This window comes from Hyposmocoma kahamanoa, unplaced genomic scaffold, assembly GCF_003589595.1.
Source record: "Hyposmocoma kahamanoa isolate Upper Pololo Valley unplaced genomic scaffold, ASM358959v1 100021, whole genome shotgun sequence".
NCBI lineage: Eukaryota > Metazoa > Arthropoda > Insecta > Lepidoptera > Cosmopterigidae > Hyposmocoma > Hyposmocoma kahamanoa.
The window spans coordinates 18,662,558-18,689,833 of record NW_020653200.1 but is presented as its reverse complement, the minus strand read 5'-3'; the positions used below and the strand labels follow the sequence as shown (position 1 = coordinate 18,689,833).

The 27,276-nt window shown below is 35.6% G+C and overlaps 1 protein-coding gene across 2 annotated transcripts in view; it reads left to right on the top strand.

Annotated features, from left to right (window-relative positions):
• Positions 1-19,090, top strand: part of LOC113227651 — a 100,764-nt gene extending 81,674 nt beyond the window's left edge. The window contains exons 3-5 of one of the 2 annotated variants that reach the window (XR_003310222.1): positions 14,325-14,473; positions 16,946-17,062; positions 17,255-17,269. Coding sequence is in view for 1 of the 2 variants with exons in the window: in XM_026460617.1 (XP_026316402.1) it covers positions 14,325-14,473; positions 17,255-17,303 (198 nt within the window). In the remaining variant the exon portion in view is untranslated. Of the gene's footprint in view, positions 1-14,324; positions 14,474-16,945; positions 17,063-17,254 lie in introns of both variants that reach the window. The other variant, XM_026460617.1, reaches the window with a different exon arrangement.
• Positions 19,091-27,276: the final 8,186 nt, after the last annotated feature.

Genomic DNA, 27,276 nt, shown 5'->3' with positions numbered 1-27,276 from the left:
AATAATACAGTATGTTTGTGTATTCATAAGGTAATGTTTGACCAATATGTCATGTGTTCTATACATGACATAAAAATATTTACCTGAAGTTGACCAAATCACATAGTGTAACTATGTAATATCGTGCATGTGCATGTGCATGTAATATCGATGGCTTTCTAGAATAGTGGCCTATCTCAAAAAATTAAATTAAATCTATCTAGTGCTCAAATCTGACGAATTATATACTAGTTCAATGTAGTCACGGGATTATTTTAACCACTTATTATTTTAACACACATTCTAAAAACAGATTTTGGTATGGGTTTACCACTCCTAAAAAGCAGCGATATATATATGTTACTGAAAGGTTTATTTGTTATTGATTATAAAAATATGCTATAGCAATTTTGAAAAATTTAAATACATGCAAACAGAGATTTGTTAATCATACATCTAGCTAGGCACTTAAATACTACCATGGGTTAAAAGAAAAATAATTATTTCTCCCTTCACCCTATTATTGTAATCTTGGTAATAAAAGCGATATTAAATTTAAGACATTTACTTTTTACAACGGAAGATGGAAAATGCGAATTTCATTTCAGTTGTTAAAGTAAACGATGGATTTAGATGGATGCGGGGCCACGTGTGTGCTGAGAACATAAAACAGCGAATGTGCTTCCATAATAAATAATGTGTTATGACTTATGAGTATAATGTATGTTTTGTAGATGCGAGAAGACTTCGCTTGAAACCTTTCAGACTATAAATTACTCAATAAGTTTATATTATTAAGCATTCTATAACTTGACCGTTCTATAGAGCCGAATGGTAATGAAAATAAGTCCCATCTAAATAATTGAAACCGTAAATAGTGTAATTAGCAATTACAATAGGTTAATTTATTATACCCTGGTACTGCATGGTGACAAAATATTAAAGAGAAAGAGTTTATTTTCCACTCACTATTGCCATAATATCCTATCCAGTATAATATCCACATACCGATAGATCGCTAAATAATCCATATAAAATATTGGAAGTATGTTTTTTTTTGCAACGGAAGACTCAACGAATACCACCACGGTATAGTTTAATTAAGCGAAAAACGTTAGACAATGTTGTATGGCAAATTGTGCACCGCCCCTAGCGGTTACAAGAAAAACTTAAATTTTTCATTTCATTTATATGTCATAGTCATTTATTGATAACAACATTTTAAGAGTGTAACAATACGAATAATTAATTGATAAAGAAAAGTTAATCAATATAATAATTAATTAATTAATAATAATACCTGCCAACAGGCTGAGGAAAATTAAAGTAAAACCAGATAATAATATAAGTGCGGTTCAAACCAGCTAACAAGCTGAGAAAAATAAAGACGGTGATAATAATAACAAGAACTTGGCATCTGAAAAACGTAGTGATGGTACCAATTGCTATTTCAACCACAGGCGTTATTCCCAAACAGCTACACCATTCATTGTATTCCCTGAACCTACCAGCAAACATATATCACCTGTTACAGAAAGCAGCATCGCATTGTCAGAAGATTCTTACAGTAAGAAGAGGACGAAGTAGGCTTTTGTTACCCACCTTCCACATAGATACTGTATTTGCTAACAAGCATAGAAAATTGAAGAACATAACAATAATAATAATAATAATAACGCGAGGCGAGATTGTAAAATAAATAATAAGCTCCTTGAAAAAATCGATCAGTCAATTACAAATACTTCAAATTACAACCAATAGATTAATTTTAGATTGATTAATAGGGCCACATACTGAGTCCGCGTAGGCTGATTATAAGCATTTACACGATCGCTAGCGAAAATCGACGCCGCATATTTGAACATTTGATGTCCATGAGTGTTAAAATTATTAATACACGTAGATATACTACATATGCTAAATATTCCACCTACGGTTCTACCCATACCGTTTCCTGTGCACAAAAAGCAAACCCATCTATTTATTATGATTCTTTCGAATGTTAGCTATTTTATGTTTCTCTTTTATTCTTCAGCTTTACTGTTCTAACATAAAGGGGGAGTAAAAGATTTGTTGTTAAAATTAAACTCTTAAGAAAATCCCCCTTTATCGGGAGGTAGTAACCGAACAAAAAAAACATAATTTTTATTATTGTTCTAAAGATTCTCGTATCTTAGCGCGTGCAGCAATGTTTTGAATTTTGTTTTATCACTCAAGTTATAAAAAAAATCTTAATAAAGATAGAAGTGCAAAGTGTATTGTATACTATTTTTATCTCCATAATTTTAAATTGCTATATAATTGTAAGTCAATGTTGCTAATCATGAATTTGATCCGCTTCTAAATTTAAAAAGAACTCCTAATAGTATAAATCTATTATTTAGAAATTAATACAGTAAATTTGGTGTTTAGCTTTAGGTGAAGGCTGAAAGTTAGCAAATTTCGGCTTTAATATGGTGTATTTTGTGGATAAATTAGACTTTTTTGCAATATATGTTGAGATATTGTGTACCTACTTCTTCTTGGGGTCCCTCAGCTATCGGAGGTTGCACGACATCATAGCAATCCTGACTCTGTAAAGAACGAGGTGGTAATACAAGCGAACTATTCTCTAAAATGCTTTAACCAGGAGTGCGGCTTTTACCGATACTACTTTTCCACCATCATTGAATACTTAAAAATAATTCAAAGTATAGTAACACTTTAATTCAGCTATAGTCTTCAAATTAATACATATGTATATGTTTTATTTTTATGCAATTTTTTTTCATAAATTTTATGAAAATACAAACATTAAATATATAGTATTAATTTGGTTTATATCTTCGTTTTCTATCGTTTTTCTTAAGACATGGATTTATCGCCCGTGAATATTTTTTTATATCAAGAGACGGCATGAACAAGTCGTGCGCCTGATGGTAAGCTGCACGCCTGCCCATAACAGTTGCGGTGAAACTCAGAGCGTTGAATCACAAAGATCTGAGGGGCAGTGCCACTGCGCCCGTCACCCTGAGACACAAGTTGACAAGTCTCATTTCTGTCTCTTGTACAAACTCTTATTTAAAAGTCTTGTTTATAATGTAACCTAATATTCAGTATTTTTCGTTGCATAACATATCATTCATCTTGACAATGCCGTAAATGCGAAAAGAAGAGCAAACTTGCTAACGGTAATAACAAGTTTTATAAGTTACTACTTTAAAAACAAAATAGTTAAAAATTGTTGTTGTTGTTGTTATGTTCGAGCAGAAGAATAATTTGCTTTATAAACTTGAAATAAATATATATTTCATTCTTTACCGTATTTAAAAATGTATTGTAGCCAAAACTGCCAATGAAATGTAATGGTAATTTTTATAACCGGAACTAATTGGGAATGATTTAAAAATACCATATAAAATTAAAATCGAATACTTAGTTTCAAGAATAAAAATGAACTCAATTTAATTGTCAATAAAGTGAGTTTAACGAGTGGAGAAGGAATTAAATGGACCAGAGTAAAAACGTCATATCATTACGAATATACTGTCGGACAATAGCAGTCAGATGAGAATTACGTCCAAGTAAGTTCGAAGTTCAAATTTTATTTGACGTTTTATGCCCGAGACGCGTGCGCATATGTTAATGACATAGCTCCGTTTTATGTGGAATATAAGCTGTAATATTTTTTACGATCACCAGGAAAGTTAAAGGGTGTTCTGCCAATTATCACGTATTTAGTGCTAATTGCATTTTTACTGTTATTTAAAGATTTCACGGTTACGATTAGTGATAAATCATATTTTACAGCTTATGCATTTATTGAGAACACAAACAGTATTGGAAATTCGCAGCTCAATAAATTCAATTTAAATTATTATTCAAAGTAAATTATTAGTGTAATCCTATGGTCGCGTGTACGCTCTGCACCCTATTCGTATTTGTTCCGAATCCGAGACAATACAAACCTAGAAAACTCGGACCCACTTCAGATGTCGCTTGTGCACTAAGCCCTATTACAATCCGAGAAAACACTAATAACGCTTGTACACCTAGAGACAAAATGATACCTGTGACATTTCGGACCGTTGTTTCTCGGATTCGGAACTGGGGATCTACTCTCGATCTCCGTCTGACATCCGTCCGAAACAATTACTGTCAAATAAGTAATATTCGACAAAATTAAAAGACAAGTATCAAGTATGAAGCTTCATTCGCATCACGCGTCTTTTCATTTGGTCAAGTGTTGCTTATTTGGCAGTAATTTTTTCGGACGGATGTCAGACGGAGATCGAGAGTAGACCCCTAGATACGAATAGGACGTAATGCGTAAATGTCATTCATCGTCATTCCTAAGGAAGTATCTCGAACTCATACCCATCTTACGGGATAGGTTACAAGAACACCTCAGAGTGTATGTCTTTTTGTAAGATCTGCACCCATCGACACTTGTCGTGGACTCTACGTCGCGCTCGCATCCAACGGTACAGATCCCTTTTATTGAGGTGGTAGTGCACCGCCAAGTTGTAAATTGGACACTACCTTTTGTAATAGTGTGCACGGTCGTGACTCGCCAATTTGATTTACAATAAAACAAATCCTCTTTACCGAATGTCGTCGTTTGATTCCCGGACGTAGTAAGAGGGCAGCAACTAGCCGCGCATTCCACTACTTTCCACTACTCCTCCTCCATGATATAAATTATTTATGCTTAAGATTACATCGGTTACATTAAATAAAATCAACGTAATCAAAACATGTATGACTGTGCAGTAACAACAATAGTTAACGGTCCGTTCGGTATCGCACATGTGCCAGTAAATCCGCAACATAACAGAATATATTCCAATCTATAAACAGTTTACGATGCTGCACTACGATCCACGCACGTTTACGATGAATGAGATTTCACTTTATTACGAGCCAGCGATTAGCCAAAATCCTTACGGCTTGACCGTAAATAATGTGTATAAAAATATATAGAGAAAAAGAGAATAACTCAACTTTTTATTGTGACGCATTTATGTGACCAGACATTTTTTTATAGTGATGTGACACGCGCACCGATACGGTTCGATATTTTTTTACGATCGACTTTAATTTATTTGTGTCATCGTAAATGTCAGTGTGGAGCATCGATGCTCGTTGTGCGTTTTGAGATTATTATTTGTGGCCGACGAGATTTTTAACGACACTTACAAGATTGCAATTTTTTGACGACAACGCAGCTTTGTCTATCATAATTGTGCGTATACATAATTTTGGCGTTATACCTACAAACAATCATGCATTCCGCTGTGCAAACAAAATGACGTAAAAGTATCTAAGCACATAAATATCGTTGCCAATAACTCAAGGAAAAAATACGAATAATTAACATGGATAATAATATGGATCCATCTCTGTATTTCAGAAGATATTTTTATTTAATTAAATCGCTGTTACTTTAGCAGTATTTTTAACTATTAAGCTTTATAATGTAGAAATAAACGCAAAATACCTGGCGGAAAGAATAGAGAGTAATAGGTACCAGGACCTTGGCTCCGATTGCTTATTTGCAAGCCTTTGGAGTCGAAACCCTTGGCCCGCGGTGTCCCAGTGCCCTTCATCTGTAAATAATTCTATCCAAAAAATTTATAGACTGTCTGGGAAACTCAAGAGCCGTCAGCTACCTTACTCAACGCATTAGCATAGGCATCTTATCGCGGGGACCCAATTTTATTCATATAATTTAGTCCTAGTTTTAGTTTCTAGCATTTAAGCTTTTATTGTACCATACCTATATATTTTAACTTATTGTGTAATTAATACACCTGACGTGTAACAGCTTACAAATTCGTACGTGTTCAAAGCAAGTAGAGCTAGTATCCCAGTGGGAAAACGGTCATTTTTCAATTAAGAGGTCACAGACCTACAATTTTAGTTTCTAAGCTACATATATTTGTCAGTGTTTAGTAACAATACCTCTCGCATGTCGAAGAAGGCTCACAACTCTCGAAAAGTCTATGAACTCACCCGTATTAGGCCAACGTGGTGGACTGTGACCTTAACGATCTGGCTTGAGGAAACTCGCGCCCGGCAGCAATAACCGTTAAAAAGTTAATCCTCAAACAAGGCTTTGTATCAACACACTATTAATTCCAACCCTATGAAACCTCTAAATTACCTATAAGCTGTAATTATGACCCGTAAGTGATTAAAAATCTTTATTGTAGTGTTAAGTCCCCATTTACAGTTCTATTTACAGTCACTCTTTTATAAGGAGCAATAGAAGTTTTATCACACAAAGCGCTTAACTACAGTATTCAATTCAACTGCACCTTACCGCTGAATGCATAACCGCCATATTTGATATCATTTAGTATTTATTTTAGACTTCAAGATGGAAATATTGTTGTACGGTTAATCTATACAATACGTCCAGGCGAAATCTAATTCTAATTTTGTAATTTTGTAAAATCTAATTTTGAGTTTCTGTCATTCTAGTTAATCTGTGTTTGTGTCCAGTCAGTCCACTGGTCATCCATGGAGGGTGAACGCGGCAATTATTAAGGCGAAATAGTATTGCAGTGCCATAGGCTTTGAAGTGTGTGAAGTAGAAGCGGAGAAATTCATTGCATGATATTTAAACATTGACATTTTTATTACGGAACATAAGAAAGAAAAATTTATTGAAATTAGCTCTAATAACAATCGAATGAAATCGATTTTCTGTAAATGAACGTTGTATAATTGTAACTTGTATATAAAAAAATACCAACCTCAAAAGTTCGTGGAATTACATCTATTTGCAAAGTTTTATTCGAATCGGTTACCGGAAAGTGCACGAAACGGGATTCATCCCTTAAAGGGCGACTTAGAGGTGGAACATTTTCTTCAAATTTAAATGAGACTAACACTGAGGTACCCTCATCGAAATCGGTTAGTTATCGCGTAACATACATACAAAAAATACAGTCAAATTAAGAACCTCCTCCTTTTTTTGAAGTCGGTTCAAAAAATGTAAATTTTACGGAAGATTGTGTTTCGGGCTCACAGCTCACTACCGGTATCTTCTGTTTTCATTATTAATAAAAAAAAAGAAATTAAATTCGTATTTTTTTGTCGATGAACCGATTTTCGGCGAGGTAGAAATACATCAAATCGCCTATTTTGGGTCTCACTTCACCTTAAAGATGAATCACACGTTGACTCCGAATATAACACACATAACATAACATTGCTTTATTTTATTACACACACATTGTTCAAATATGTCGTCTTATACCATAGAAAGGAAGTATTTGTAAGCTAAATTTACGTCAAAATTTGAATCTGTCTAAAATCACATGTCATACAAATACAGCAAAGGTATGCTTTACGTATAATAAATAATCATAATATATTTTAAATTTTACGACTACCAAACATCAATCAGCATCCGCTTCTATTACAACTAAACAAAAAATGCCTCAAAATTAAATAGAATTCATTTCGCGACTTCTTTTACGACACCCCTTTTCATCGACCAACATTGTAAATATACAGCGATGAGTTCTTTTGTAAAGAAAATTGGACTCTATAGAAAATGTGTAGGGGTAATTTTTCTCTTTTCTGCTAGACGTCTTTTAAGTAGCAGGATTGGTATCGAGTGAAAATTGTTCTTTGCATTCCCTTTGAACCGATTTGTCGGGGAACGTTGAAGAAGCTTTTGTTAGACCTCAAAGATTTTTTCTGCTATGAACAAACCCGGTTTCCAATGTTGTTTTACATTTTTTTTATTTTCCGTTATTTTAAAGCAAACGGTGGTGATTCTAGAGAATTATCACACGTTTTCTAGTAGATTTTATGTATTTAATTTACAATGAAAACATTTTATTTATTGAAATCGACTTACCTAACTTTACATGTAATATGCTTCTTTATGTATGTCTGTATTGGCTTTTCAATGTAGCACTGTGAAACAAATAGTAAACAAATTGCAAATAGGAGACTTATCAAAAAAGCAATACACTTTAAAATATAAAGCACGATCCCTTAGGGTGGAAATGTCATTTTCTTTCTAATTTATTTTTTTATTTACTCCTTAAAATGTATGCAAATGTAAATGATTCCTTGCGATTGATGCTATGTCGTTCAGATTATCAGGTGGTGTTTTTTTCTTTTTTTTCTCCTAACAGATTATATATCTACGTCTCTCTCCCCCAATCTCTTAATAATGAAAGCAATTTGCCGGTCTCGTATTCAATTTGGCAAAGCAAAATTAGGTATAATAAAATTATACAGATTTGCGTTAACGTTTATAAAGAGATATGTAAGAGGATTGGTTTGCGTAATTTTATTTTCAGAGGGGTGTCTTTTGTACCTGCGGTTTGTAATCTTATTAAATTGGGACTGGATCACATATGGTGCTTTGTTGTAGTCACCAAAAATATATTTTATTTATTAAATTGCACGTTTTAGTGTAGTCGTTGTAAAACGCGCAAAGCCCAGGCTTACTTTAGTCTAAGGGCGATTTACACACTGCGACTTTTAGCAGCTACGCACACGCGATGCAAGCGCGTGACTGGATCGATACAAACGTGCGATTGCATCGCTACACTTGGGATTTATAGGCGATTGCATCGATGCAAACACGTATCGATGCAGTCCCGTGTTTGCATCGATGCAATTGCCTATAAATCGCAAGTGTAGCGATGCGATCGCGCGTTTCACGAACGCGCGTTTGCATCGCTGCATAAAGTCGCCGTATGTAACCACTCTAACGCAATAACATACAATAAGTTAAAACTCTATGTAACTTTCTCAGTGGGCTTTCCCACGATGGCTTACTTTACCTATAAGTCAATGACTATTCTTATGTGAAAGTACCTTGTACCTTTAAAAACATAAATAAATAATAAATATTAGACAACATCACAAACGTTTCTCTGATACTAAGGTAAATAAAGCACATGTGTAATGGAAATCGAAAACAACGACGGTACCACAAACACCCAAACTCGAGACAATATTGAAAAGTTAGTTTTCTACATTGACGCGGCCGGGAAAGGACTCAGGACCTCAGAGATGGCGACAAGATGAAAACCGATATGAGAGCCACTCGACCACGGTAGTCGTCAATAAAAAACAAACATGAAATACAAATAAAGTAAATACTTCACGAAATGTGTTTTAACATACCATTGCAATAAAAACATTAAAAAAAATTAGTGCACGAATACTTACGAACGCGTTTTGTAACATGTGGTCATCCCAAAAATATCGTTAAAGGAATACTAAAACAACCGACCTATTCTGGAAAACCACTAGGACCGCAAACCGATGCGAATAAACAATAATAAATTACGAAACCATTAGACCAGCTATCCTCGGATATATTTTATTACTCAGTTCGAAGTTATGGCAATAGAATATCGTCATCTTGTGAATTACAGCTTTTAATAAAGATCTCCTTATACCTACTGAATTTTATTATTCAAAATTTGTGAAGGCTCCGCGAAACGACTTGTTAATCGCTATTATGTCTTTAGTTTTAGTATACAATATGCTAATTACGTACTCGCTTTGATTAACTACTTTGAAATATTACCAAATACACAAACAGAACATAGCCGCACATAATACAGAAGAATGTAACTTGTGGTATCATTCAACAAAATAAAGCAATCTTAAATCTACTTAAGGTAAACGCATCAATAAAACGTATTGACTTAAAATCGATACACACTTTAATGCGGCTATAACACATGTATTGTTTCCACCCCACGGTAATAAAAATGCTATTCAAATTATCCTTACAATAAAAACGTGAAGTGTATCACTCACTTGGATTACCACCGAAAGTCAGTTTACACCGTTCGATTACATAAATAGTGTATGGTCGTTGACATCAATACACGTCCTCCCACTAAAAGTGCACCTCACTAACATCCGAGGTCTGCACTCAAATCTCGATTCGGTCCACTACCACCTTGAAACCGACAAACCGCAGCTGCTGTTCCTCACAGAGACGCAGATCAGATGTCCGACTGACGCAGCGTACCTCAGCTACCCCGGGTATACTCTGGAGCACAGGTTCGTACCTCGTGCCGGAGTCTGTGTGTACGTTCGCGATGACATCTGTGTCAAGCGTCTCAAGAACCTTGAGGCACCGAGTTTTTCAATTTTATGGCTTCTGGTTGACACAGGAGTTACACAAATAGTGTACTGCTGTGTTTACCGATCGCACAGTGGAGATCAGGAGACGACCAAGCTGTTCCAATATCTAAGTGAGACGTCTGATGAGATTCAGCATAGGTACCCAGCGGCGCAACTAGTCATTCTGGGGGACTTTAATGCACACCATCAAGAATGGTTGTTCCCATACCAGAAGACCGATCACGCTGGGAGAGAGACGCGTAAACTTGCGTTAACGCTAAGCTTATCCCAGCTTGTCAGTGGCGCCACTAGGATACCAGATGTTGAATCCCATACGGCTAATTGCTTGGACCTTCTGCTGACAACTGATCCGGACCGATACTCTGTGGTTGTGGAGGCCCCACTGGGTACTTCCGACCATTGTCTGGTGAAAACTGTATCCGTATACTCCCCACCCGATCAGGGCCCTAGTGGTATGAGACGGGTGTGGCGATACAAGTTAGCAGATTGGGACGAAATGCGCCATTTCTTTGCGTCATATCCCTGGCAGGCGTGCTTTACTTCAGGAGACTCGTCGAGCTGTGCTGATGCTGTAGTCGAGGTCTTGCGTTTGGGTATGGAGTATTACATTCCATACTCTGATGTACCCAATGGACCCCAAGCTCGTCCATGGTTTAACGCTAATTGTAGTTGTGCTGAAGCACGTAAACAGTCCGCGTACCAAGCTTGGGCAGATGCTCGACTACGCAAAACTCCGAGTACTCAGAACATGAAGAAAGCTTTTAATAAGGCCGCCAAGAAGTGCAAAAGCATGTTACGTAGGGCCAAGTTCGACCATGTGCGCCGCATAGGAGCCAAGCTTGCCTCTTATCCAGCAGGCAGCAAATCCTTTTGGTCCCTGGCCAAAGCGGTCGAATCGAACTTTTGTCGCCCATCTTTGCCACCTCTGCTGAGGCCGGATGGTTCGCTGGCTCATACTGCGGAAGAGAAGGCGAATCTCTTTGCCTCACTCTTTGCAGAAAATTCGCGTCTAGATGCCGCAGGGACCCTACCACCTACTTTACCTCAGGCTGGCTGCACTATGGCGCCAGTTCGCATACGCCAAAAAGAGGTACTTAGAACTCTGCGAAATCTAGACGCGAATAAAGCTAGCGGGCCAGATGGAATTCCAGCAATAGTCCTGCGTAACTGTGCACCTGAGTTGTCTCCTGTTCTCACACGCCTGTACCGCCTCTCACTTGAGACTGGTGTAGTTCCCAGGTCGTGGAAGCTTGCAAACGTGCAACCTGTACCAAAAAAGGGAAGCAGAGCTGACCCTGTCAACTATAGACCTATCTCAGTCACTTCCATACTCTGCAAGACTATGGAACGTGTACTCAACAACCGTCTCCTATCGTACCTTGAAGACAACGATCTCCTCAGTGATCGCCAGTACGGATTCCGACGAGGGCGATCTACTGGGGATCTTCTTGTGTATGCCTGTCACATATGGAGCGAGGCTATAGAAAAGCAAGGCGAAGCACTTGCAGTGTCTTTGGACATTTCTAAAGCCTTTGACAGGGTCTGGCACGCAAGCCTTTTAAGCAAGCTTCCCTCTTATGGGCTTCCCACTGACCTTTGCAATTGGATCTCGGATTTCTTGAGCGAACGTTCGATTCGAGTGGTCTTAGAAGGCTACTCTTCCGAACATATGGCGATAGATGCCGGAGTTCCTCAGGGTTCCGTACTGTCTGCAACTCTCTTTCTGCTGCATATCAATGATATGTTAATTCCAGGTACCTTTGCGTATGCTGATGACAGCACAGTTGTAGATAGGTACTTGACCAATGCAAGGGTCAGTGGAGAGGAAATCCAGTCTTGTCGAGAGTCCATGGTTAGCCGTTTGGATTTGACACTCCAGGCAGTCTCCGATTGGGGCAATGCCAATCTTGTCAAATTTAACGCTACCAAAACGCAGGCGTGTCTATTCTCCACAAAACGGAGTCCCTTTGAGCTGACTCCGACTTTTCGTGATATATCCATACCGATAGCCGATTGTCTCCAGCTACTTGGAATGGACCTGTCGTCCAATTTGAACTTCGGCAGATACATTGAATCCACGGCCAAAAATGCAGCAAGGAAGCTTGGGATCCTTTCCAGGGTGAGGCGGTACTTTACACCGGGACAGTTGCTCCAGCTGTACCAAGCACAAGTCCGATCGTGCATGGAGTACTGCTGCCACCTTTGGGATGGCTCTGCGACATATCAACTGGCCACTTTGGATTCAATTGACAACCGTGCCAAGAGGCTTATAGGTGACTCGGAATTAGTGGAGGCGAAGCTGCAGAGCCTTGAACACCGCCGTAAAGTTGCCTGCTTATCGGTATTTTACAGGATATATCACGGAGAGTGTGCGATGGAATTACATGATTTAATTCCGCCTTCCCCTTTCCATCACCGGGGGACTAGGCGTAGGCTTGGGTTCCACCCCTATGTTGTGGATATTCCAAAGATTCGCATGAAGCGTTACGCTTCCACATTTATATGGCGAACGGCTATGGAGTGGAATTCCCTGCCTGCAGACTTGTTCCCTGAACGTTATAACTTGGACCTTTTCAAGGCGAGAGTGAATAGGCATTATTTAGGTGTGCATGCTCCATCGTCGACCTCATCGTCACTTTCCATCAGGTGAGATGGAGGTCAAATGCGCACCTATATTTTATAAAAAAAAAAAAAAAAAAATACCTATTTATAAAGGGTTTTTCAACAAGAACTTTGTTTTGTAAATCAAAATAAAACTATACATTTAGATAACAATGATCCAAATTTATATAGCATTAAAAAAGTAAGGTTTGGCAATTATGAATGAAAAATGATATCTAATAAACGTCTGACAAATTATGAACCACAATTACAGATGTCGATTCTTTCTTCAAAGTTTTTAATTAGTTTTTGACAAAATGGTGGGTCTATTTCGTTAATCACTTCACGAATTTTGAGTTTTAAAGCTGCAATCGATTCAATTGGCTCCGTATAGACTCTGTCTTTAACATAACCCCATAAAAAATAATTCAGCGGAGTTAAATCACATGATCTAGCTGACCACTTAACGGCTGAATTCCGTGAAATTATGCGATCGGGAAATTTGATTTGCAATAAATTCATTGTTTCGGTGGCTGTGTGACTTGTGCCGTTGGCATTGGGCCGTTTTTTTTCGAAAATTCGGCTGGAAAAGCGGTTACGGTCAATGGTTTACGCTACCGAGAGATGTTAACAACTTAATTTTGGCCTATTATTGATGATATGGATATCACTAACGTGTGGTTTCAACAAGACGGTGCTACAAGTCAGACAGCCACCGAAACAATCAATTTATTGGAAACCAAATTTCCCGATCGCATAATTGTGTTTTTTTAATCATACATGATTGCAAAACAGACACTTTATGTGTCAAGGCAAAATACTGTTCACCACGCAGGAATATGGCTCTGTACGCGTTTCGAGCATTGAAAATTGGGTAGTCCATGTCCTTTGAGAGCTTTAAAACCTTCGTTTCTTTTCTTCTTTTGTCCTCACTGTTTTCTTTAAATTTTTCGAATGCTTAACAACTTGCAAACACGTATATTCAGTTGATTTTTGACATAACTAAATCTCAATTAGCACAAGTACTAATTAATTAGTACAAGTGATGTGTATCAGATGATTCACATCACTTGACACGAAGAAACCTGTAATTTGTAACCGGATGTCGTAGTCGTGTCGTAACATTCAAAAGGAACTTTCTGAGCTCTAAAGTTTATGATGGTATTGTTTTATTAATATCTATAAAAAGTGCTTCCAAGTACAGGGTTTTAGTTAGAAGTGTTCTTATAGGTTTAAGTGTTTACAATCTTTATGGACACGCTAAGTTTATAGTTCTTATAGGGCGTTCCCAACTTAGCATTCGCTTTGATTTTGTCGTATTGCTTTAGTTCTTAGAAGTTCGATTACTTGAGGTATTTAGGGCAGTGCTCATCGTACAATATTAAAACCTTTTCAAGGAATTAGTTTTACGATAATTTAAACATTTTATTTAAGCACTATAAGTTCAGAAAACTAGAACAATTTACAAAATTTGGAACACCTTTGGCGAACCAAACAAATCTGATTTCAATCCGAAATGTTTTTTTTTTAAATAATTCTTCTGACAGAATATTTTGGAAAGAGAAATTTGTTTTATTGGACGTAAATGGTGTTATGAACTAACTTGCATCTCTCTCTTATTCCAGGCCAACGCTGCATCCAACGAAAATCAGCAAGATGAAAGAGGCTCATCAGTGAGCTCCGTAATCTCTTCCATCACACCGTACAAGGTATCTGGATCGATCTGCACTGCGATCCTTCTTATGCTCGGCTGGACGATACTATCTCATAAACGGTAAATGCACTGACCGTTTTCATAAGCAGTATGGTGCTGTTCTCGCTCAGGAAAGCAGCGTGTTACTAGTAACCTACTGCTTATTTTATTTATTTATTTATTGCATGTCACAAAAACATTCATTACATGTCAACAAGTAAACATATAAATAAATTATGTGACATGTGTCACATGATTATTCCGCACCACGCATTTTTCTATTTCTGTATTAGCGTATGTACCATGTATTCTAAATAATAATCCATTTGATTTTTTTACGATAGACATGATTAATACACGACTTTAGTAAAAGTCGCGAGTTTTTAATGCTTGTCTATTAACGAACGCACAGTTATTCTGATAAGTATTTTATATTATACTTAGCATTAGTATTCGTAATATACTAAAACATCAATGTTTAGCTATTTCCTAACAAATTTCTCGACCTGAAAGACTTTTGAAGTCTGTTAAACCAAATTCTTATTAGATTTAATGGAAATTTATCCAGATCGTAACTCTTATTAGAAGTGTGAAGGTCGAGTAATTCAGTCAGGAGAGTTGTAAATTTATGATTAAGTAACTGTAAGGATTACCATTTATAAGATATTGAAAGACCGTAGTCAGTCCATCACATAAATATAAAAATTGAATCATTCGATTGCTGCTTTGTAATAGTAGAATGAGATAAATTTTAGTTCGTAATATCAGTGGGTAGATTAGATATAAACGCGACTAAGTCGAAATTCGTAAGCGTTGATTAAAAGTAGTATATTTAAGATAATGTTGTAGCGTTTATCATCCCCATGTAATCACCATTATTGTAAGTTAGCTCCTTTAAAACGTGTGACGTGAAGCGGAGTCTCTATTCTTGTATGTGTAACACAATTCTGCCCGAAGATTGGTGAAGCCTTGTGATACATCGTAATATATACATTCACTATATAGTCACAAGGAAATTAGCTCCATGGGCCTTTGATATTCGTGATTTTTTATATGACACGTAGATAACGTAGTAACTAGGGTAAAGTATTTTAACATTTTTTGAAAATCTACTCGTAAGTCTTGCAGTTTAACGTCAATTCTACATTCCGCTTTCGATGTTGAAATATAACCGATAGATTTTAAAGTATACCTACACAACATTTACCTAAGCAAACATTCATGACATAAACTAAGATGTTTTTTTAAATCTTGGTAAGTTTAATAAAATTTTTATTAAATTTTTTAAATAATCGACTGGTTACAGACGTAATTAGGGCAATCAAAAATGAAATGTAACATTTTATTTTAAATAAACTAAAGTCCACGCCTCCACAAATTGTTCCAAAGAGAGCAGCCTAAAAATTATCATCGATTGATCTCATTTTATTATTTTTGTAATGAAAATGTTTATTTTAGAATTAATATTGTAGCGTATTTATAAATAGGACATTTGAATAGACTTTGTGCCAAGTTTCAAATGAAGATTTTATCGAGAGAGGGTCTATTTTGGTATTACGATTAATTTTTGTAAATAAATTACTTTAAGGGTGATTGATAGCGCCGTCATTTCTGTTTTTCAATTGAGTTTATTCAAGATAGAATTACTTGGTTCAGTCAAAGGAAGTAACTTTTTCGGAAAATACTACAGCTTTTACTCTTGATAGCGATTTAATAAACAATCACCGGTTTTGTTGAAAAATATAAACATTTTACATAATAGGGTTGTAACGAAATCAAAAAGCGATTGCGAATTAAGCTAAAGCGAAGTTTAATGCCGTTGCGAATGTTGTGGCCATGCGATATTTTATTTTGTTTTTGGGCAATTTTACTATAAAAGTACAATCGTGATGACATGCTTACGCATGTCACTCAACTTTACGATCACAATCATAATTTTTTAAATTGCTTACCAACATTTGTGTTATTCTCATTTAAATTTACGAATGATTTTAAAACTTTTCGTAATAAATACTTGACTATTTTGAATAAATACATATTCTATACTTCTAAGCAATGCATCTTTTGATATCAATACTAGTAATTTTACATAATTAGGTTACTTTTTTTATTATTTTCGCTAAAAGTAACAAACTTGAAATATTAACGTATCTTTTGCAACATTCTTAATTTTAAATTTTTAAATGTATTTTATTTGTGTATTTTTAACTATTTGAAATATGGTAAAGAAATAAAATTTAAAAAATATAACTCGGTCAGACTTTTCTCTAGATTTCTCTTAAAAAATATCTTACTGAAGGATTTTTCTTTAAGAATTTAAGAAATTAAGAAAGAATTCAATTAACAAATGATAAAAAAATCTTTGAAATTTACGGTAATTTTTCCGTCATTGTACTTTTCAAGTAAAATGCGTCTCTATATTTTTCAATTACATTAGGAATTTAATATTTTTGAAATGATATATTTTCGATAACATTTACATGTTTCCTACTAAGAATTTTCAATATTTAAGACTATGAATTAGCATTATAATTGTAACTACTTTCGTTTCAGCACATTACGTTTACATACGAACTGAGAATTATTATTCAAGATGTTGTTCACGACAGGCAACGTTCCTGAGAAATCGGATAAAATTCGATCTATTCGGAAGCAGTGTCAAATTGAAAGGCAGGTAGTTTAATTTACATATGCGATTTCGTTACAACCCTTTTAAAAGTAACTGTCGTATATTTTGCCTCATAACACATAAGTGTATTCAGTGTATGCGCACTTAAAAAACATTACATGGAACTGGATGCGCATTTCGAAAGAGTGAACGCTGTTGATCGAAAATTCTAATTTGTTAATCTATCCTTGCAGTTTCTCTGACACTCAGCCATCGCTGGGAGTATTAGAGGAGACCGTCTGAAATTGTTACCGCTGCAGTAATGATACGGGCTTTTTATTTGTAATTAATGATTATTTGTAAATACGCAATTACTTTGCTAGTTTATTATTAATTTTAGGTTGTCTGAGGCTCTCGAGTTTGTCTTACAGGGTTCCGTTGAGGACAATTACAATTTGTTTTAAAATAATTGTAAAAACAATTATATATGTCAAGTAACATGAAACGTCAATTGCTATTGTATGGTCCAAACGGAGCTCTGTGAACATTTGATCCGAATTTTTTTCGTCACTAAAGTAAATAAACTGATCAAAATTGCTTTTTTGTCACATTCAACGTGGCATTATTAAAACTTGTCAGAAAGTAATGATAGTTCTAAAATTTACATTACCCGCTGGATTTTATTAAATATTCAATGAACGAAACCATATCTAGATTTTTTTATTGATTTCAATCTTTTAGTAAGCGAAGTATAGCCTGTTAGTATGAAAAATCATATTACTTTTATGATCAAATATTGGAAGTGATTGTAACTCCGTTGAAAAGACAAATTGTAATATAGTGGGATCAAAACATTTGGGAACAAAATTCAGTTTACAGTTTACTTGTTTATTTGAAGACGTTACAAATTAGGATGGATGTGTTCAAATGTGATATTTATTTAGGATTTTTATTAAAATAAAATGAAGTTTTCCTAATGATCTCTTGGAAACTCTTATTTGCTGATTAGTTTTTGCTGCTTTGTGCTAGTGAATGAACGTTTTTTGCATATATTTTGTAACGTGATTGGATACTACTAATTGCCCAATATCCATATTTATTACATCTACACCATCAAGAGTCTTCAATATCCGATCCAGACTCATAAATATGTTCACCTTTCTGGAATGATGAATGCAAACAAAATACTTACTTCACTTCGGCTATTATTTTCTTTTGTTTGTCGATTTCCTTGGAAACCCAGAGCCTGTTACAATTATACTAATAACGACATGAATAATTTTTATAATTAAGCAGTGTATTTAAGCAGCAGCTAATAATTTAAGCTATTTAAGCCTTGTAATGCAATTTTTATGCAATAGGTACATTTATGAGCACAAAGTACAAGCAAATAGAATATGACGATGCATATAAGAGTTTTGTACATAAAATTGGTATGCATTATTGTTCTAAGAGTAACTTTTAGATGAAATTTTCGAAATTTCCATACCTAATAATCGCTTGATATAATAGAATATTCTTATATGCCATAGTACAGAAGACATAAGATACGTAATAAGTACCGGTTGCCAGAAATAACAGCTACCAGCACCAAATTAACTATAGTATAATAATAAGATGACAGGGAATCCACACCAACGAATTAAAAGAGGCACTCCTAAGAACACTCAGATCAGAAATAATTTAGAAAAGCTCATTCCCCATATTGGTCCTTCCGGATATCCAACACGGGTCTTTTCATCCAGTGCCCACAGGGCTAATCACTGAGGTCGTCACCTATATCTTTAGTATAATTATCATTGTCTAAGATACCAATACTGTAAGTTTTTAATAATTTGATAATATCGTATCGTAATTTAACTACACATATCTATCTAAAGTTCAGTTTACAAATAATAATTGTGTGGTTTGCTGTACATTATTCCGTATATACATGATTAATATTAACTATATCCATAGCGTAGTCCGTTCATAATAAGTCGAAATAAGCTGATAAAACAAAATGTGTTTATTGTTTTATATATCGTACCTCCAATGAACAATACGCTATTGTGTTTTGTTTTTCATTTCACGAAATTGTTTTCTTTTTTCGAACTTTGTTTTTTGTTTTTTTTTTACAAAATTCGGGGAGCATAATTAGTAAATAAATATGGCTGTTTACAGAAATAGCAGAAAATTGCCAAAAAATAAAAATAGCATAGAGTTCATTATTTCATTATTATATTCAGGTAGGTATCGATATACCGGCAAACAGACATACCATCCACTTGATAGTGTCGATTAGCTGTCCATTAACGTTTTTGTCACTGAATCTGTCACTTCCTAACCTTCAGTCAGAAACACAGCAAAGGGAGCAATGGGTAAGGTTATTATTACCCAGACGAGTCCTGAACATACATTACTATCAAGAGTGGAATTAAGCAAAAAAAAAATTGCAAATTTGTTCTATTTTTAAACGCACAGGTCTTCTGTACTATATCTGCATAGCGCTGCTTTAAACTGCTTCTATATAACATAATAATTCATAAACATAACTAATCAACTTGTATCGATTTACCGAACTTTAAGCCTATATAATCGTATAATTATTCGTAGTAATAAGTACATTTCTCACTATTTTGTTAAATTCGAACCGTACTTTCATTTATACTTTAAAAAATTACAATGCGGCTCCAAATATTAGTTTGCCATTGTCACTAGTGATTGGATAATCGGATGCTTATTTACGAACAATTCGTAGTATTAAAAAATCCGTTCCTCGCTAACATGGAATGCGCTTTTGTATCGAAAAAACCCCTTACACCGGCATTGACGAAATTATTAAGTATAAAACTATCTAATATCATCATCAAGCCATTTATACGTCGCATGTCTGCGCATGGGTCTCCTCTTAGGCTATGGTTTAGGCCATAGTCCGCTATGCTGGCCCAATGCCGGTTGGGAACTTCACACGTTTTTCAAAGGTTCTGAACCTTCTTCGACGTGCAGGTGTCATCACGATATTTCTTTCACTAAAAAGAACATATATTCGGAAAACTCTGAGGCTAGCCCGGATTGAAAGCACAGTCTGTGCTTGAGAGGTGTTAGATCAAACCATTAGGCTACCAAGGCATGTATCGTAAATACATAGAAGGCAAATAAACATTTTAAATGTAATTTGTAATTTTTAGTAACAATTGAATTAAAATTCATAAGTGAAAAATGTAAAAAAACGGACATCAAAAAGAAATTGTACTTAAATCATTTTTTTACCGAAACCATCGTTTAAATTTGACACTTCTAGTTGTGCATACTATTAAGATCTAAGCGACGTGCTCCTGGCCATCATCAGACCTTTGAAATTTGTACCGAGCCAAAATCGTATGATTTAATTAAAATATCATATTATCCCAAATATAAATTATTAAAACTGATCAGATAGAATAAAACTAAAAGTAAATTAAACGTCAGATCTCAAAAATTTAAAAGATAGGATTACATTAAAATTAACAAATTGTAATAAAATTAACTTCTTCTTCTCTCTATTGCCGCCATATCCGGGCATGCTTATCACAAAAGTGCCGGATATAGAGGCAATCTAGCCTTCCTGCTATGATGGCCAGGTCCGTAATGAGCATCTTTAGAGTATGGTCGTATAAAAACAGTCGGCGCCTGTCGCCGCGAACATACCTGTCGCGCTGCAGGCGCAGTATTATAAGAAGCCGCTTCCACATTTCGCCTAATTTTAAGTATAAAAGCATCCGAATTATCGACCACTAATTATGACTAAACTGGCGTGTAAAATTCTAATTTGATTTTCGTTGGCAATATTCAGTAAAGACGTAAATTATTTACTAATTTAATAGTCGATTTTAGTAAATGTGATTTACTAAGTAAAATATTCTAAAATTGAAACCAACTTTTCCGGAGACCATTGGATTGTAATTTCGGTATGTGCTGTACTACATGTACTACATGGTGTAACTGACGACCTGTGAGCTTAGAATGTACTGGTTTGTCTTCAATAGATGAGAATAGTACTATAGAACGGGATAAGTAGCCTGTAGTTTCAGTGATACCCGTAAGGATTCCTAGGTAAGTCACATCAAAATGTGTTCAGTGGTTACTTATAAGCAAACGGAAGAAAATCTGACTGAAATTTCGAAGCATTGTGTAAACCATAAAGTCATAAACATATTGCCTTAAAACATTTAATGTACGTTACGAGCATTAATATGTAAACTGATAACGAAATTTGAATAAAACTTTTTAACGAATTTGAAAATAAAATCTTTAAATATATTGTTGAAAATTCGTCCATGTTACCAACTTTTTTTTTGTTTGTTTGGGTCATAATACCCAAAAATAAAAGATAAATAATTTTGGTAAAAATTTAATTATATTTTCACTCTGTATTTAAATATTAATACCCGTAACTTTACATTTACTATTCTAATTATTATGTTTTAAGGTTGATATTGAAATGTCATAATCTGTAGTCATTTAATATAAATATTTTTTTATATTTTATCAAGCGCAAAGGTCGCGTTCGGGAATATAATTTTTATTGGAGTCGCTCAAAACGATTGTCAATTGTTTAACTTGGTAGTTGGATCCTTTTTCTTTCTTCTTTATGGTTAGTTACTGTGTAGGACTTTGTTCGTGCTGGTTGATGACATTTATGTCGTTTTATTAAGATTATAGCAAAGGCTGGCAAAGTTTTGAGGGTGTTCTAATCAATAAGAGTAATATTAACTTGGGAGCACTCACGGGAAATAATTAAGAAAAGATCGTTTCTTAAATTTGCCCTACCAGACATCAAACCCGGGATCACCACGTCTAGCAACCACAATGCTAATATCTGGGCTATCGAGACCATGCTAATGCTATAATTTTAGAGTCGAAGAAAAGGTGTCAGCTTTTGTTATGTTTCGAGCACCTAACGCGAACATAAACACGTGGACATTCCATATTCTTCTCCTGGCTGCACTCTTATATTAAAGAGGGATTATGGTTCAACAGTATTGACGTCATACGCTGATAACCTATACAACATACTGACCTACGTATATATCACTATTATTTCTCGATAATATTTAGATGTATGTTCGTAAATTATTTAGTTAAAGTGTGTGATCTTTATTATGTAAATCTATAAACATGGCCTGTATATTTTTAGTTAATCTCTTTGTAGGGTGTTACCTAAGGTCTCAATAGGTAATAAAATAAAATCGCGATTTTTTCATGTCGATTTTCTTTAGGATTGACTCCCATCTGGCAGCAAGCTTCAACACTGTATCCGTGACTGAAGGCATTTCGTCAGTACTCTTCAGCTAGGAGACTTTTAATATAAACGACGTGTTGAAATTCGTTGGCATATGGGTGATGTTGATCAGTAGGAACAATGTAATGTTATTTTTATACCTTGGGTATATTTTATATTGCGGAGCTGAAACGATTTGTATGAAATGTAAATCTTTCTTTGTATGTATTTTTTTATTTAGCTAAAAATTGTTCACCATTATGTAAAATATTATTGGACACTTTTGTACCACCCTGTATTCAACAGTTTAGGTTATTTTTAGTCTAGTTTTTTAGTCATACCAAGTGACTTTACTTTTAAGTTGTTTATGCTATTCTGATCTATATTATTATAATTATTTTTAAATCAACTGCCAATATTATGCCTGTTTTTAATAATTTTAAAATATACTTTTTAATCAATATTTTGGTGTTTTATTTTCACCTGTATATTCCTTGGCAATATGAATAAAGGCCTGTTCATACATACGCATTATTTGCTAAGCGCTACGATTATACATTATAATTTAATTTTATTATGTCAACTGATCACCACTAACTGACTTACGAGCTGTGCGGAGGGTTGAATTTGGTGAAACCTGTTTGCAAAGCAAGTGAAAAGATACCGCGTACCTGGACGGTATAGCGCGAAGTTCCGGTTAAGCCTAGAGATCCTCCTGCAAATACCCGGCGGGATATCGCGCGGTATTTATTCTACCTACTACGGTAGCAAATAACGCTTATATCTGAATAGACCTTTAAGTCAGAGGCAGAAAAAAGTGAACATTATAGGTGGTACAAAATATAAAATTGATTACAAACATCTCCTTTATTTGCTAGTAATTTCACACTGAACTTCAATCAAAATGTAGTAGTTTTAAAGATAAAGATATAATGGCGCGTTTATACGACATGAATTTCATCGTGCTCACCGCGCGCGAGCGAAGAGCGGAATCCGCGGCGGCCGCCGCGCAATCGAAGAGCGGAGTCTACGGCGGCCGCCAGCAGCGACCGCGTGCACGTCAGAGACCGAACTGTCATGGCAAAATACGCTCTATTTCTTTAGCTTTTAGATGGAAGGCACTAGCTTTTCTTTTGTCTACGCGGTCGCCGAGCGGAGTCCGCTCTTCGACTTCGGTCGCGCGAAAACTTTCTCCTCATATATCTGGGCGCTAAGACAATACAGTGGAAATCGACATACGTGTTTGTACGAGGTGAAACAACTACATTTCTTTTATAACGTAGTGTGACGGGACGCACAAGTCGAGCACCTGACGATAAGCTACACGCCTGTCCATAGCAGTTACAGTGCCACTCAGAGCTTTAAGATGCACAGACCTGAGGGGCACTACCAATGCGCCCATCAACCCTGAGACTTAAGTTGACAAGTCCCATGTGCCTGCACATGCAGGTGCCATTGTAGGTACTAACAGCAATAATAAGTTTTATTTAACCAATTTTTTTCTCTAAAACGCATAGTTTTATTTTTAGTAATTCAATGTGACACAATATAATCCTAATACTATCATGGCCATACGTTCTTTTATACAAACATGTGGACGGGATCAGCCGTCAGAGATACAGCGTAATATATTATATTGAATCAATATGTCACGATATCTTCTTTCTCAGTGTTCAGAGGTCACCAAGTTTTTCGAGGACATGTAAGCCCCCAACCTCCATTGGGACAGAGAGGTGGACCATTTCCTGAACCCCTACTTAGAAGGTGACTCGTAATTATCAATGAGACGTTAGGGTTAATGGTAATGATAGAGCTGTTCAATCCGGCCATTACCATTAACTTATTTTTTTATCTGTACAAAACCTATTATAATCGTATAATTATTCGTAGTAATAACTACATTTCTCACTATTATATTACAATTCGAACTGTACTTTCATTTATACTTTTAAAAATTTCAGTATCAGAGCTCCTTGTGAAAGAGTTCGCCCAGAGATGTATCTTAGGTATTTCTGCCGCTAATCAGTAATATGAGCTTTACTGTGCTCCGGTTTAGAAGAGTAGGAGCGCTGGGGAAATTACAGGCACATGGGAATTGTCAACTTATGTCTTAGGGTGACGGGCGCAGTGCCCATAAGATTTTTGCGATGGCATTGCAACTGCTACAGATAGGCGTGTCGCATGCACGACTTGTTCGTTCTGTCACTTGGTATTGTAAAAAAAAAGAATGTGGCTTAAATTTTTTTTTTCTTTTTTCAATTAAAACTAGTGGTTGGATAATCAGATGCTTATTTAATGCTTATTTACCAACAATTTTATTTGGAGTTTTAACAATTCCGTTGCTTGCTAACATGGAATGCGCTTTTGAACGTGTATTGAAAAAATCCTGCGACACCGGCATTGACGAAATTAGGTATTAAATATAAAGCTGAAGGTAATCATCATCAACCCATTTAAATGTCCTACTGCTGGGCACGGGTCTCCTCTAATGGTTTAGGCCATAGTATGCGACGCTTGCCCAATACGGGTTGTGGACTTCACACGTTTTCCGAGAGTTGTGGTGGAGTAACGATGGAACGAAACAAAATGAAAAAGGCTAAAGAACTATGAGCAATTCAAAATATAAATTTAAATATGAGTGGCCAGGAACCGGAGAAAGGCGATAAAAAGGTGGGATGCAATGAGTATCATACCGTCACAGTTTCAAATCAAATTTCGCATATAAGTTACGTAAAACTCAGAGGTGCGAGCCCGGATCCGAACCCAGAACCTCTGCTTGAGAGGCGGTATGTCAAACCATTAAGCTACCACGGCTTGTAAAAAAAATCGAGATTTGTACGAAATGTCATTGTAAGTAATTATTTCAGCGCCTATCACCCTCTCATATAATTTTTGATATAGCTAGCCCGAATGACATAGAAGCTAATCAAATCGTGTCGCCGTCTACATATCCTATATCATATTGACAAGAAGTTTAAAAACATCTAATAAGAGCCCAGAGCACTCAATCACAAACTTTTGAGCCGGCTCTATCATATTCTAACTTAAAGTTAACAAACTCATATCGTCATCGGTCTAAGTTAGATAAGTTTATAACTTAGATAAACAGCATCGTTAAGTAAGTTGGTCATTTTAAACAACGTTGTATAATGTTTTTCTAAGCACATTTTTTATAATACCTTATGACGGGACGGAAAGGTCTTAGATGCACTGTCACTTGACTGCGCTTTTCACCCTGAGACATAAGTTGACAAGTTCTATGTGCCTGTTATTTCACCAGCAACCTTACCCTTCCAAACCGGAACGCAGTAATGCTCACATTACTGCTTGGCGGTAGAAATAAGTAAGTAATGTTTGAGTATATTATTACAGAGGCCGGGAAATAAGGGATTGATGGACGAGTATTACAAGGCAGTAAATTGAGAGTTATGTATTGTAGTCATTAGGATTATTGTAAAAAAATAGTATAATAAAATCACACTTAAATAGGTTAGCCCTCATAGACTACATTTTTTTATGTTATATGTATGACATTTATTTTTATTTTTTGGCTTAAAGGCAACCTAGTTTGATGTTACTCGACCATTATCATTAATATTATTATTATTGTTATTTTTATTAGACCCAAATCACGGAAGAAAGAAAAGATATGTGGTCTGTGACCCAAATCATGTTCAACCCATGTTTGCGCATCCTTATGACATTGATAGTAAAGTAATTTAAGAAATGTTGTACCTAATTTAGTTTTCTGTTCTTTTTTATTATACCAGAGATTTAAATAAGAAAGCGTTGAGGGGCACTGCCACTGTGCCCGTCACCTTGAGACTTGGTTGGCAAGTCCCATGTAACTGTAATTCCACCAGCACTCTTTACCCTTCCAAAACCGGAACGCAGTAATGCCCACATATATGCTTGACGGCAGAAATAGGTAAGGTGGCAGTACTTCCCTGGACGAACTCTTCCACAAGGAGCTTTATTGCTACGCAACGTACGTAGGTAAGTAGTGTGTCGCCAGTTCACGTACATCCCCACTGCGTTACACAACGTTTCTTAAAAATAAGCAGTATGTGGCTTATTATGTTTCTATGCTCACCTATGAAGGAGGTCCGTATAGTTTTCCTAAATAAATGACAATTTCATTATATTGATGAATTCTATTGTTAACTCGTGTGTGAAATGCAAAGAATGCGACTGTAGCCGCATGATTCCAACAAGACAAACTAATTATTTACATCTAAACATAACATAAAGTGTCAATGAATGTTGTATAAATTCGAATAAACTAAAGATTCCACACATTCCCAATAACTTTTAGAGGGAGGAGCAATAAATCGTCATAATTACTTTTAAAACAATTAGTATTAACTTAAATCTTTGTTTCTAATTCTGACTTAATTTGAGGGTGTTTTAAAATTTTAAATAGTATTAATAATGGGAGCTTTGGAATTCTTCGTAATTGAGGATTGGACCTTGTTGAATCAGCGCTGAAGCATATGGGGTAATACTTGAAAAATTTTCGGGTTAGAATCCCGTTCGAACTAATTTGGGAAGCTAATGTTAATTTAGATCTCCTTAAAATTTTCAACGAAATTAGTTATTATGATATCACGTTATCAAATTGTATCAGTAACGTTGTGCAATTCAACAGTGAAACACCAATCTAATTGCAAAGGAAAAGAGGCTTAGCTCAATCAACGCACAAATCTCTCCACCAGTTTCGTCAACAAAAAGTTATAAACAATTATAAATAAAACTGGGTGCCGAATTCAAATAACGTTTCTTGAAATTTACAAGCCGAAATATATAACATTTGTTATAATGTGCCAATATAATCGCAGAAAAGTAGCCTGCTTGTCGGTTTTCTATCGGATACATTTCGGGGAGTGTGCGCAGGAACTTTTCAATTTGGTTCCGCCCTCACCGTTCCTCCTTCGGTCGACTAGAAGGTCCGGAGCACTCCATTCTTATGTCGTTGATATTCCACCTATTCGCACTAAGCGCTTTGCCTCCTCCTTTCTGATGCGTACGGCAAAG